Source organism: Monodon monoceros, unplaced genomic scaffold (genome assembly GCF_005190385.1).
Source record: "Monodon monoceros isolate NGI ecotype Baffin Bay Population unplaced genomic scaffold, NGI_Narwhal_1 Super_Scaffold_11, whole genome shotgun sequence".
In the NCBI taxonomy this organism is placed as follows: domain Eukaryota; kingdom Metazoa; phylum Chordata; class Mammalia; order Artiodactyla; family Monodontidae; genus Monodon; species Monodon monoceros.
In genome coordinates this window covers 124181335-124196204 of record NW_021703767.1, presented here as the reverse complement: position 1 = coordinate 124196204, position 14870 = coordinate 124181335, and the positions used below count along the sequence as shown (strand labels likewise).

Here is a 14870-nt window from a genome sequence, read left to right as displayed (position 1 = left end):
ACCTACTTTCCCTGCCACTGCAGGGAAACCCTAAATGTCAACATCAAGCTTCAGTAACTGCAAAGATTATGCAATGACTCTCGCCTGTAGCCCCATGCAAATCAGCGTGGCCACATAACCTACATTTGTGTCTAACGTCCTTTCTGTTGAAATCTAGAATGGAGGACTCTTTTAGAGCTAAGAACAACTGTGAAAACCCAGCCCTTTAATCTATTACGTAAGGAAACTATGGCTCAGTCAGTGGCCTTCCCGAGCAGCAGTGATTGCACACAGGACACACAGTTCGTTGTCCCCTGGCATGCTGCCTGCCCCCCTACCCTTCTATGAGTCCTGAAGCTACCCAGGAATGGCCCTACCAGAGGTGGTTTGTGCTTTTCCCTAGTTAGCATCTCAGGTCCCTGGCAACACCCTCAAACTGTTCTTTAGGTGACTCTCCTCCCTCATCCCGCACCAGTGTTTAGCCTTCGGTGCTGTCAACCTCCTCCTTCTGGAAACCCTGGGCTTCCATCACTGTGACAGATCCTGGTTTCCCTCCTATTTTTCTGAATGCTCCTTCCATGCTCTCTGCCTGCCTCTCCTCCTTGGTACTTCGTGATGCAGTTTCCAAAGTCACTCTTCACTTCTCTGCCATCACCTCTACACAGTCAGTCCTTATCTGTTCAGGCTCAATTGCTCTTTAGGATCCTGGTCCCATATTTCCAGCCCCTGCCTAGTCAGCTTAGCTCAACGTTTCTCAACCTTGGCACTATGGACATTTTAGGATGGTTAATTATGTGTTCTGGGGGTGTTTTCCTGGGCATTATAGGATCTTTAGCAGCATCCCTGGCCTCTGCTGACTAGACGCTGGTAGCACCCACTTGGTTTTGGCAACCAAAAATATTTCCAGACATTGCAGATATCCCTGGGGGACAAAATTGCCCCTGGTTGAGAACCACTGCCTTAACTGGACTCAACGTCATCAAAATAAAACTTATCCCTGATCCTCCTCTTCTTCCTCCCCAACTAAAAGAGGGGTTGACCAGATGTCACGAGAGTCTAACACGACTTTCTGCATGATAGAGGCCAAGGAGATCAGAGAACAGAGCCAGGATCACAGAATTCTGAGAGTTGGAAGGGGCTCAGAGACGCTGAGCTCAGCTGTGCTAAGCTGTTGTGACTGTCTTTTCCTTTAAGCTCAGACAGCCTCCCATTCTTCTCAGCACCACAGTCCAATGACCAGAGTTGATGTGAAAGGCGAACCTCCTTGCCCTCCCTGCTCAGACTAACGCCCACGTGTTTAACTGTACAGGACTAGGGCGGAATTTGATGGTGGAAAAACTTCGTTGACATGGCCTTTGGCTGGTTAAAGGCCATGTGGCATTATATCCCCAAGACCGGGCCTGGCACATAGTTGACATTCAGTAAATGGTTGAATAAATCATTTTAACAGTTATTGTCTCTGGGTGAGGGACCTGGGGTTGCACTTTTCTCTTGCATGTCTTCATTTTCAAAACTTTCTACAACTGGGAGTATTTGTTACTCTGTAAGAAAGGAGGAAACCCCGTGAATATTTTCCCCTGAGTCAGAGAAGAAGAAGCCCCCTGTCTCATTCCACATATCTTGCCTCCCCAGGTCTGACCTACCAGCAACATGGCGACCAGTGCCGTCCCCAGCGACAACCTCCCCACGTACAAGCTGGTGGTGGTGGGAGATGGGGGTGTGGGCAAGAGCGCCCTCACCATCCAGTTTTTCCAGAAGATCTTTGTGCCTGACTATGACCCCACCATCGAAGACTCCTACCTGAAGCATACAGAGATTGACAACCAGTGGGCCATCTTGGACGGTGAGACTCGATGCAGCCCTGCCTGTGGGTGGGGCGTTACGCGGGGGTCAGGGAAGGTCGATAGGCTTCAGCAGGGCATGCCAGTTTCTTCTGTGTTGCCATTATGGGATGGTTGGTATAAGGCTGTGTATGTTTTCCAGGGTGAATTCTGAACAACTTTGTGGAAACCAGAATGTGTATTCAACAAAGAGGCAAGGCTAGAATCAAGCCAACTCAGTGATGTCATGTTTATTTCTCTCTCATCAGAAGCTCTGATTAACATTTATAGATGTCTCTAGCTAATTAAAAAGGGGAAATCAATTTTTTCTCTTAATAAACATAGTTTATTTGATAATTGTCCCTGGGATGGGGTGGGGAATCTTGCATCTGACATTGTGTTTCTAGTTTAGTCTAAGTTGGTCTGGAGTAACAGTTCTCAAAGTGTGGTAGCCAGACCAGCTGCAGGGGCACCAGCAGGAAACTTAATCAGAAATGAAAACCCTCAAGCCCTACCAGTTCAGAAATTCTGAGGGTGGGGCCCAGCAACTTGTGTTTTAACAAGCCCTTCAGGTGATGAAGTTAGAGAACCACTGTTCTAGATTCTTACTGATTCTTACTTTATACCATCTGAGTCTCGAAACAAAGAGCCATTAATCATAGAATGTCATTCTATGACATTTGAAAACCACTGGGATACAAGTCCTCTATCAGACATGTGATTTGCAAATGTTTTTTCCTAGTCTTTGGCTTGTTTTTTATTCTCTTAACAGTGTCTTTCAAAGATGAGAGTTTTTAATTTTGATGAAGTTCAGTTTATCAGTTTGTTCTTTTAGGTGACTCTCCACCCCGCTTCGTGTTGTGTCTGAGAAATCTTTGCCTGACCCAAGGTCACAAAGGTTTTCTCCTATGTTTTCTTTTAGAAGTTTAATGGTTTTAGGTTTTATATTTAGGTTCATGATCTATCCTGAATTAATTTTTGTATATGGTATGAGGTATGGGACAAAGTTCATCTTTTTGGTATATGGATATGCAGTTGTCCCAGCACTATTTGTTGAAAAGATTGTCCTTTCCCTACTGAATTGCCTTTTTTGTACCTTTGATGAAAATTGATTGTCCATATATTCTGTTTGATCTATTGTCTGTCTTAACACCAATAGCACACTGTCTTGGTACCTGTAGCTTTATAATAAGTCTTGAAATCAGGTACTGTTAAATCTCCAACTTCGTTCTTTTTCAAAGTTGTTTTGGCTAGCCTAGGTCCTTTGCATTTCCGTATGAATTTTAGAATCAGTTAAATTCTAAGATTCTAGATTTTGATTGAGATTGTGTTGATTCATATTCGTATGGATGAATATGAGGAGAATTGACATCCTAACAGTGTTGAGCCTTCCAACCCATGAACACAGTATCTCTCTCCATTTATTTAAGTCTTCTTTAATTCGCTTATCAATTGTTTTGTAGTTTTGAGTGCATAGGCCTTTTACATATTTTGTCAGATTTATACTTACCTCTGTATTATAAATGATACTGTTTTTTTAATTTCAGTTTTCAATTGTTTATTGCCAGTATATAGAAATACAATAGAATTTTATATATTGTAACTTGCAGCCTTGCTAATTACTTATTGGTGCTAGTGGCTTTTTTATAGGTTCTATTAGGTTTTCTGCAGAGATGATCGTGTCTGTGAGTAAAGATAGTTTTACGTCTTCCTTTCCAATCTGGATGACTTCTATTTCTTTTTCTTGCCTTATTTCATTGACTTAAAGACATACTTGTCTTGTTCTTGATCTTCAGGAGAAAGCTTTCAGTCTTTCAGCATTAAGTATAATGTTAGCTGTAGGGTTTTTATAGATGCCCTTTATCACGTCAAGGAAGTTGCTTTCTATTCCTAGTTTGCTGAGAGTTTTTATCAGGAATGAATGTTATGAATGACATTGAATGTTATCAGGAATGTGATATTGTCAAATGCTTTTTCTGTGTCTTTTGAGATAATCATATGGGTTTTTCTTTTTTAGTCTTTAATATGGTAAATTACATTGATCAGTTTTGCTAATGTTAAACCAAGATTGTATTCCTGGGATAAACCCCACTTGGTCATGATATATTATCTTTTTATATATTGTTGGCTTTGATTTGTTAAAAGTTTTTTAGAATTGTTGCATCTATGTTCTTTTTTTTTAAATAAATTTATTTTCTTTTTGGCTGCATTGGGTCCTCGTTGCTGTGCACAGGCTTCCCCTAGTTGTGGCAAGCAGGGGCTACTCTTCACTGCGGTGCACAGGCCTCTCACTGCGGTGGCCTCTCTTTGTCTCGGAGCACAGGCTCCAGGCGTGCAGGCCTCAGCAGTTATGGCACGTGGGCTCAGTAGCTGCGGCTCACGGGCTCTAGAGCACAGGCTCAGCAGTTGTGGTGCACGGGCTTAGCTGCTCTGCGGCATGTGGGATCCTCCTGGACCAGCGCTCAAACCCATGTCCCCTGCATTGGCAGGCCCACCCCCAACCACTGTACCGCCAGTGAAGCCCCATCTGTGTTCTTGAGAGATGTTGGTCTGTGGTTTTCTTGTAATGTCTGAGTAATTCTGGCTTTATAGAATGACTTGGGAAGTATTCTCTCTTTTTCAATTTTCTGGAAGAATTTCAATGACATTGGTATTACTTCTTCCTTAAATGTTTAGTAGAATTCACCTATGAAGACATCTGGGCTTGGAGTTTTCTTAGTGGGAAGGTTTTTAACTGCAAATTCAATTTCTTTAATAGATATAGGGCCATTCAGCTTATCTATTTCTTCTCCAGTGAGCTTTTGTAGTTTGTGCCTTTCAGAAACTTGATCGTTTCATCAGAGTTATCAAATTTATTGGCATCAAGTTCATAATATTCTCTTATTATCCTTTTATATTCCGTAGGATTTGTAGTGATGTTACATCTCTCATTTTTGATATTGGTAATTTGTGTCTTCTCTTTTTTCCTAATCAGGCTGGCTAGAGATTTGAAAATCAATGCCATTGATTTTCACAAAGAACCAGTCCATTGATTTTTCCCATTTAATTCTATTGATTTCCATTCTTATGTTTATTGTTTCCTTTTGCCTTCCTACTTTGGATTTAATTTGCTCTAATTTTTCTAACATCTTAAAGTGGAAGCTGATGTCATTGATTTGAACATTTCTTTAATAAGATATTCATTTTGGTGCTATAAATTCCCCCTAACTACTCATGTTGTGTTTTCATTTCCATTAGGTTAAAAATACTTTCTAAGTTCCCTTTTTATACCTTCTTTGACCCTTAGGTTATTTAGACGTGTATCATTTAGTTGCAACTATTTAGGAATTTTCCAGAGATCTTTCTGTCATCGATTGCTATTTTAGTTTCATTGTGTCAGAAAACATACAATATATTATTTGAATTCTTTAAAACTTATTGAGGCTTGTTTTATGACTCAGGATATGGTCTATCTTGGCAAATATTCCATGTGCACATGAAAAGAATGTGTATTCCACTCTGTTGGGTGGGATGTTCTACGAATGTCAACCAGATCAAGCTGGTAGTGTTCTCTAAGTCTTCTGTGTCCTTACTGATCTTCTGTCTACTTGTTCTGTCAATTATTGAGAGAGGGGTGTTGAATTTCACAGTTGAATTGTGGACTTGCCTATTTTTTTCCTTTTAGTTCGATCAGTTTTTGCTGCATGTATTTTGACACTCTGTTGTTAAGTGCATAAATGTTTAGGCTGGATCATCCTCTTGATGAACTGACCTTTTTATTATTATAAAATGACATTCTTTATCCCTGGGTTTCAACACTGTGGCCTAGAAGCTCTCTCAGGGCAGTAAGCTGGGAAGCTGAATGTTCATAGGTGCCTTTCCCTGTTTTTTGTTTGTTTGTTTTGGCCTTGGCTTGCAGGATCTCAGTTCCCCAACCAGGGATTGAACCCAGGCCACAGCAGTGAAAGCCCAGAATCCTAACCACTAGGCCACCAGGGAACTCCCATGCCTTCCCCTCTTTTGTATCCCATCTCTCAGGCGTCACCATCCTTTGTTGCCTGATGTCCAGTGTCTTGAAATCCAGTTTCCTATATTTTGTCTGCTTTTTGGTTGTTTAGGTGAGAAGGTAAATCTGATCCCCAGTACTTCATCTTGGCCAGAACCAGAACCAAATCATCACTCTAAAAAAATAGAACAACTTTGTGTATATACTAAAAAAAAACACTGACTTGTACACTTTAAAAGGGCAAATATTATGGTATTTGAATTTGATTTAATTTAATTTTAAAAAGCATCCCTTAGGGTTTGTCTGCTGCCCTGGAACTTGGAACCGTTCCACCAGGTTCCAAGCACATTCTCACCTCAGGGATTTGTGTCTGGTATTCTCTCTGCCCAGCACATTCTCCCTGCAGAAAGACAGCCTCCTTCATTTAGCTCTCCGTTCAAGTGTCCCTTTGTCTGAGAGGACTTCCCTACACTAGTACTCACCCCACCCCTGTCACTTCTGTCCCCTTGCCCAACTGTTTTTCTTTATTCTGCCTTTTACTGTTGAACATATATTTATATGTGTTCAATATATTTTTCTGTTTGTTTGAGTTTTTGTCACTCCCCACTAAAAAGTAAATTTATGAGAGCAGGGACTTTATTTTATTTACTGCTACATTCTCAACATCTAGAATACTGCCTGGCTCATAGTAGGTCCTCAGTAAATGTCTGTGGAATGAGTGAACGAATGAGTCCTGAGCAATATATGTGCAATCATAGGTTTGATGTGCTAGCTATATTATTTGCCAACTGACATCAAAATAAATATATATAACCATTAAAATTAAAAACATTTATGCACTTTCTAAAATCATCTCATGCATCACCCATTTGAATATATACCACTCTTTGGGATATACTGAGTTAAATAAATGTAAACAGTTTCTTTACTGCAGGACTTGAAAGAACCTTCAATATACAAACATACGTTATAAGTATATTGGAAGAATATATTATCCTTAGGGTTTCCCAAAGGACCGTTTTTTTGCACATCATTCTGGGCTAGTTCCACAGAAGACATTCTGAAAAGCATTGCATAATGCATATGTAAGAGAGTAACGTCATGCCTGGTTCAATAAATATTATTTCTATCTACTGCCATATTCACTTCTCTAACTTTTTTTTTTAATGATGGAGATATTTTTTTAATGTTTATTTATTTATTTATTTATTATATATTTGGCTGCACTGGCTCCTTAGCACATGGCTCCTGAGTTGCTGCAGGCGGGCTCCTTAGTTGTGGCTTATGGGCTTCTTAGTTGTGGCATGCAGGCTCCTTAGTTGTAGCATGCGAACTCTTAGTTGTGGCATGCATGTGGGATCTAGTTCCCTGACCAGGGATTGAACCCAGGCCCCCTGAATTGGGAGCATGGAGTCTTAACCACTGTGCCACCAGGCAAGTCCCTCTAACATTTTTTAAAAGTAACTTTGGATATTAGATTACCCAAGGTTGTTTATAGAAAAAAATTTTTTTTTCCTCAAGGGCGGTTTTAGGAAGATTTGGGGATGACATTTATAGCAGTGGAGGAAGCATGGCCACAGCATTACTTTATAAGTGTGAATTTGCAGAGCTTGTGTTCTGAAGCTCCTGGGCTCCCCTTAGGTGCTACGCCTCTGATCCTGCCCCCAGAATCAGGCCTGATTTAGGGCATTGCCCACCCAGGCCTGCCTCAGGAGTAGATACTGGATTCCCAGATTAGCACACTTCTCTACTCAATTAGGTCTTGTTTTAAGAAAAGAAAGGCTTAAAGCATTACAGCTAAATACTAATTAGTCTGGCATTTAAAAGGTTGTCCCATATTTGGGGAACTTTAATCAAAAGCTGGTTGTATTAGGCTTGGGTGTAACTCTGACCCCTACTGGGGCTGAACTCTTCTGGGGTTGTTGGCTGCCCTGGGATGGACGGGACTATCCGTGACATCCTTCTTCCCTGGAGCCCACAGCATCCTGGGGGAGGTGCTAAGCCTGGGATGCCTGCCAAGCACTCTGAACTCTGGGGTTTCTCTTCTTCCAAATTCAGAAAGAGAAAAACATGGCAGCTTGATAATGATGATGAACAGGAGGAGACAATAGTGATATCTGTTGGGCAGTTACTGTGTGGAAGGCCCATGCTATGTACTCATCCTTACAAACACTATTGTGGTAGCTACTTTTGTTATCACTATAAAAATAAAGCACGGAGGGAGTCACACAGCCAGCAACGGTTTCAAGTTCCCTTTGTCTCCTATACTCTCCGTCAGTGTGGCTGGGTGGGAAAACCTCTCCCACCTCACACAGTTGGTCCCTGCGCCTCTGGGAATGGAGCTGAAATCCCAGGGAGAAAGGGGCGTGGCCTGGATTATCAGGGTCGGCAGACACACGCACCTGCCCTTCCAGCTCCTTGCCCAAGGTCTTCAGAGGACCAGGGGCTCCAGTTCTGATCTGAATCTCAGAGCAGAGATGCTCAAGCTTGCTCAGGGGGCCTTCTCTGTGGTTTCCATATTGAAGAGTCTCAGTCTTCCCACTTACAAACCTATTTCTTATTGTCTTTCAAGGAGTCTCATTGCCCTGGTGCTCGCAGAATCTAAAAGACAGGAGATGGCCGACCTCAGGGGCCAGCAGCCAGGCTCCCCAGTGTCTGTGGGGCCCCCCAACATTGGAGCAAGCCTGCTCTGTGTTCTTTCCCACAAGGGTTCGGGACCTTTGTCTCACCTTCCAGTGTTAAGGGCCCAACTCTGGGGGCATCGCCTCCTCATCATCTGGGTCCCACCTCTGCGCTGTGGGGCTGCATCGGCTCCCCAGCTCCCTCTTCGGGAGTCTGTGACTTTGGACCCCGTCACCCTGTCTGTCAGCTGTATGACTCCCCATACCCCAGTTCTCCGGCTTCATGAATCAGGAAGACCCGAGCCTTAGTCAAAGTCCTGGAGTTTTTTTTGTTGTTGTTGTTGTTTTTTGCGGTACGCGGGCCTCTCACTGTTGTGGCCTCTCCCGTTGCGGAGCACAGGCTCCGGACGCGCAGGCTCAGCGGCCATGGCTCACGGGCCCAGCCGCTCCGCGGCATGTGGGATCTTCCCAGACCGGGGCACGAACCCATGTCCCCTGCATCGGCAGGTGGACTCTCAACCACTGCGCCACCAGGGAAGCCCAAAGTCCTGGAGTTTTGTGTTTGTTTTTGTTTCTGTTTTTATTGTGGTAAAATATACGTAACGTAAAACTGACCATCTTAAGCATGTTTAAGTGGACAGTTCTGTGGCATTCAGTACATTCATATTGTTCTGCGACCATCACCCCCATCCATCTTCAGAACATTTGCATTTCCTCCAGCTGAAACCCTGTACCTGCCAAACAAGAGCTCCCATTTCCCCATCAGCCCCAGCCCCCGGCAACCCCCATTCTACTTTCTGTCTCTATGGTTTTGACTACTCTAGGGACCCCGTACGGGTGGAATCATACAATATCCGTCTGTGACTGTCTTATTTCACTTACCACATGGTTCACCCATGTTATAACATGTGCCAGAATTCCCTTCCTTTTTAAGACTGAATACTTATTCCACTTCATGCATCTACCACATTTTGTTGAGCCTCTCATCTGGCAATGGACATTTGCGTTTTGGCCATCGTGAACAATGCCGCTGTGCACGTGGGCGTACAGATATCTGCTCCAGTCCCTGCTCTCACTTCTTTTGTCTTGGAGTGCTTGCCTGCCTGTTCTTCCAGTCCGTTTGGAGCTGGAAGGCTCCTGAGCGCTGTGGTATCAGCCCCCTTTACTTTACACCTGAAGAAACTGCAGTGCAGGTGGAGAAGTGACTGCCGGGTTCAGACCTCCCTAGAGGCAGAGCCAGGCCTAGGGCCTCCTCACTCTGCCAAGTACGTCCCATCCTGTCAGCCTGCCTCCCACTCTGGCCCAAGCCTCAGCCTGCAGGGTAGGATGTTGACCAAATCTTCTGCCCACTTAACAGTCTGGGCCTTCCCACCCACAGGGCTGCCAGCCCCACCCTCTGCCCAGCCAGCCTCTGGAAGCTGGCATCTTTCTTCCATCGACAGAGGACAGTGGCCTTGCGGACACCCCTTCCCACCTAGGGGCTCTTGGGCCCCACTATGCAGCCACTCTGTCCCCGGCAAGGGCTCAGTCTCTGCAAAGAGCGAAAACCCTGGCTCCCCTCCTGCACCCTCAGAAGCTGGGACGTTTCCACCCTGGCTTCTGCCCAAACCGCAGACACAAGTGCTGTTGTCTTCACGGAGGGGCCTGGACCTGGCTTTTCCCCGAACACTTGAATCCACATTCTTTCTGGGGAGGTGGGGGGAGGAGGATGTGGGTAGGGCAGCAAGAGGACAGGAACACTTAGAGTTTTTTCTGAGCTGGGGGCTTTGCATGGTGGGCTCTATGCTCAGCAGCCGTTAGGCCAACTTCAGAGTAGACCCCTCCTTGTGGCCCCCACTAAGAGGGGGGTATGGGCAGAGCTGGCCGTCCTTCCACCCGTCCTCCCACCCGTCCTCCCCTTTCCCTGCCCACAGTGATGTGGGAGGGATTTCCCTCTTTCTTTTCCTTTCTGAGGGAGCATGGCCGCTGGCCTGAGATTATGCAGCTCAGCCCTGCAGGCCTCTCTGCCTGACCCTTTATCTCACCTCCATCAGCCATCACTGCTCGAATGCTTCCAGTGACGCAGAGCTCACTGATCTCCAAGGTGCCTGGGGCGGTGCTTGCTGGTAGAAAGCCCTTCCTGACCCTGACGCCTGGTCGCTGTCGCTCCTTCTGCCCTCAGCAGTGTTAGCAGCTACTGCTGGACAGCTGCGGGAGCAGGAGGTCTGCGTCCCCAGGGGGAGGGCTCTTGGGTGCACAGGGTAGCAGCGGTGGCAGCAATTTTCCGATGGTACCGAAGTATTTCACCATTTCACCCACTGGTGCGGTAGCACTGGTGTGTACTGGCCGAAGAGCAGCTGTGCTCACCTGTAAAGTGAAGACACTAATCTCAATTTAGCAGGATTGCTACAAGGATGAAATAAAGCAGTCCCCGTGAAGCACTTAGCACAGGGTCCGGCCAGTACGCAGCAGTACTACTGCACCAGTGGGTAAAATGGTGAAATACTTTGGTACCACTGTAAGATTGCTGCTAGCGCTGCCACCCTGTGTCCCCAGGAGCCCTCCCACTGGGAACCCAGACCTCCTGCTTCCGCACCTGTCCAGCAGCCCTGACTGGTAGGTCAGGGCCCTGCAGGGGAAGGAACGAAGACTCAGAGAGGTGAAATAACAAGTCCAAGGTCACACAGCTACTTAGCACCCCATTCCCTCTGACCCTGAAGCCGAGGATATCTTGCTCTATGCTCATCTTAGCCCCACTAGCCAGCCTGGGAGCTGAGGGACCGGCCATCAGCCAGTGACCTAGAGTCAGTTCGGCAGGGCTGAGTGGTGAAGGTCTGAGTGCAAGCGTGCACCCCTCCCCCTTCAGAGTCACAGCACAGCCTGGGGGTCATTCCAAGCTTGTCAGCACCCCAAACCCCAGGTTTTCCTCTTACTCACCTCGCTGACAGTCAGGTCCTAGACTCCTGCAGTTAATTTCGGGTTTTGCCCTGATTTCAGAACTTCGAGTTAATCCCTGTTAGAAGTCACGTGACCGGCCTGCGCTAAGCACACCAGCCCGGTCAGTAGATTTGAGATCTCACCTGTCTGCCCTTGTGTTGGGTGATGCTGCCAGCTCCAGGCCGGTGGCGCAGCCACTGTCAGCCCGTTGTCACCAGGCCCCAGGTCCGAGTGACTGGGGGCTCCTCTTTCCCTTGGGCACAGACAGCCTCTGGGCCAAGACCACCTGCCCTCATCGGTGGGGTCTGTGCCCAAATGGGAGAGAGCCTCATAGTTGTTGACTCCCTAACTATCCCTTAGGGAGTTTGGGATTGACGTGTACACGCTGCTATTTTTAAAATGGATAACCAACAAGGACCTACTGTATAGCACAGGGAACTCTGCTCAGTATCATGTAACAACCTAAAGGGGAAAAGAATTTGGAAAAGAAGAGATACATGTATATGTATAACTGAATCACTTTGCTGGACACCTGAAACTAACACAACAGTGTTAATCAACTATACTCCAATATAAAATAAAAAGTAAAAAAAAAAAACATCACAGATTGTAAGCTCCTTCAGGAGAGAGACTTTGCCCACCATCGTATCTCTGGTGCCAGCAGCTCCTATTAGGTGCTTAGTTATTGTTTGTTGAGTGACGGAGGGGATGCAGCACCTTGTGAAGCTCAGCACATAGAAAGCCTCGGTAATGCTTTTGTTGCTAGGGCTGTTCTAATATGATTTATATTCAGAGAGTGGCTTGGTGCTTTCAAGAATAGGTCCTATCACATGTGCAGATGAGGGGTCACTGACCCATCTGCCTGCATCTGGGGAGGTCCAGAGTGAGGCTTAAGCCCCTGACTTGGAGCTTCCACCTCTCCCCTCCAGTGTTGTGTGGATCGGTCCCCGAGACTTATGTATGTGGGACTGTTCACTAGTTCATTCTAGAAATACTTCTGGGTACCTGTTGCTGTCTTTGGGGCGCTTTGCGTGCAGCAGTTGGCAAAGCCAGGGCCCTGCCCTCATGAAGCTTCTGGTAGAATGGGGGAGACAGGGCATAAACAAATATGTACTGTGTCAGGTGGTGATGAATGCTGTGAAGGAGAATGAGGCAAGGTAGAAGGGAATAGACAGTGAGGACGGAGTTGCTATCTTATCTGTGCCCATTAGGGAAGGCCTTCCTGATGAGGTGGTGTTGGAACAGAGACCTGAAGGGGAAAGCTGTGCCTGCACCTCGGGGGAGAGAATCTTGGACAGAGAATCACGTGCAAAGGCCCTGAGGCGGGGATGTGTTTGGGGAATAGCTAGGAGGCTAGAGTGCAGAGGAAGTGAGAGAGAAGCTAATAGGAGACAGCAGGGAGATAGCTAGGGGGCAGTGATCTTCTAGGGCCTTGTAGGGAAATAAGCCACTGGAGGGTTTTGAGCAGAGGACGGGCATGGTCTGACTGATGTTTAAAAGGCTCACTCTGGCCATGGTGTGGACAATAGACGAGAGAGGAGCCAGGGCAGAACTAGGGAGACCAGTTAAGAGGCTCCTGATGGTAGACTAGGGCATCGATAAAGGAGGTGGTGAGAAAGAGAGTCTGGATGTATTTTAAGGAGGAGGTAACAGAATTTCTCGATGGAGTATGTGGGATGGGGTAGGAGTATGGAGGGAAGAGCCTTTGACCTGGACAACGGGTAGAATAGAGTTACGTTTATCAAGATTAGGAAGACTGATAAATCAACTATACTTGAATGAAATAAATTTTTTAAAATATTTTTAAATAAATTTTTTAAAAAAGGTTAGAAAGACTGGTAAAAGCAAGTTTGAGGGAAAAATTAAGAGTCTAATTCTGGATGTGTGAAATCTGAGATGGCTTTCACACATACAAATAAAAGTCAAACCAGCACCTGGGGTCTGAGTCTGGAGTAAGGGGAGGTGTGCAGGCTGGAGATGGAAACTTGGGAGTTGCCACATAAAGCCATGAGACAGGAGACCTCTGAGAAAGTGAACGTGTTTAGAGACGGGGTCCCGGGATTGAGCGCAGCGACCCACTGATGCTCAGAGAGTGATTAGGGTCAGAGAAGAAGCAAGATAGAGTGACATACCAAGGCCAAGTGCAGAAGGCTCTTCAAAAAGGAGGGAACCATCAAGTGCATCAGATGCTGGTGAGTGACCCAGTGGGATGAGGACCACGAAGTGTCCACTGGATTTAGTGACACGGAGGTCATGGTGACTTGACAAGCTCAGCTTTGATAGAGTGGCCTGATAACGGTGGGTTCAAGAGAGTGGAGAGGGGGAAGGAGGGAGACGCAAGAGGGAAGAGATATGGGAACATATGTATATGTATAACTGATTCACTTTGTTATAAAGCAGAAACTAACACACCATTGTAAAGCAATTATACTCCAATAAAGATGTAAAAAAAAAAAATAGAGAGAGTGGAGGAGAGGAAGGGCAGGCAGTAAAAACAGATCAGTCAAGGAGTGTGGCTGTAAAGAGGACGAGAGAAATGCACAGTAGCTGTAAGGTGTGAGGTCAAGGGGAGGGGTTTTTTATTTTTAATTTTTTCTTCTTTATCTTTGTTCATTTTTTTTAAGGTGAAAGAAATTATACCATGTTTACATACTGATGGAAATGAACCAATAGGGAAACGGATGATGCAGGACGGGGAGGAGATAAAATAGTAGCAATGTGCTTCCATGGGTGACAGGGGACAGGATCCAGTGGGCGGCTGGAGGGATGATGGTCTTGGACAGGAGTAGGCCGGGGCGTCCACCGCAGAGAGGGGAAGGCGGAGCACGCATTTCAGAGAAGGGAGGTGGGTTTTTTCCCTCAAAATTTAGATATAATTCACATGTAAAATCCCCCGCTTTTAAAATGTACAGTTCAGTGCCTGATAGTATATACACAAAGGTGTGCAATCACAAACTGCTGATAGATTTCACAGATCAGCGAGCCCTGGAATCACCACTGTCTCATCCTCGACATTTTCATCCCCATCCAGAAAACTCACACCCATTATCCGTCATTCCCCCCACCCTCCCCTCCCCCCAGTCCCCAAGCCACTCATCTCCTTTCTGTCTTTATGGGTTTGCCTATTCTGGACATTTCACATATGTGGAATCATATAACATGTGACCTTTGTGTCTGGTTTCTGTCCCCTAGCACAGTGCTTTCAAGGTTCATCCATGTTGTAGCATGTCTCAGGATTTCATTCCTTTTTACATGTGAATAATATTCTAGTACAGTTGATCCTCGAACAACGTGGTGGTTAGGGGTACCGACCTCCCTCGCAGTTGAAAATCTGCTTATAACTTCTGACTCCCCCAAAACTTAACTACTAATAGCCTGCTACTGATCAAAGCCTTTACCAATAACATAAACTGTCGATTAGCGTGTATTTTATATGTTACATGTATTATATACTGTATTTTCACAATAAAGTAAGCTAAAGAAAATGTTATTAAGCAAATCATAAGGAAGAGAAAATACATTTACAGTACTGTATTTATCGATACCATA

General features: G+C 45.5%; 1 protein-coding gene across 2 annotated transcripts in view; it reads left to right on the top strand.

Annotated features, from left to right (window-relative positions):
• The window catches only part of MRAS (muscle RAS oncogene homolog), a 57359-nt gene that overhangs the window by 23480 nt on the left and 19009 nt on the right, over positions 1-14870 (top strand). For both annotated transcript variants that reach the window (XM_029214846.1, XM_029214847.1), the window contains exon 2: positions 1612-1822. In XM_029214846.1, the coding sequence (XP_029070679.1) occupies positions 1630-1822 (193 nt within the window). In that variant the 5' untranslated portion in view covers positions 1612-1629. The remainder of the gene's footprint in view (positions 1-1611; positions 1823-14870) is intronic.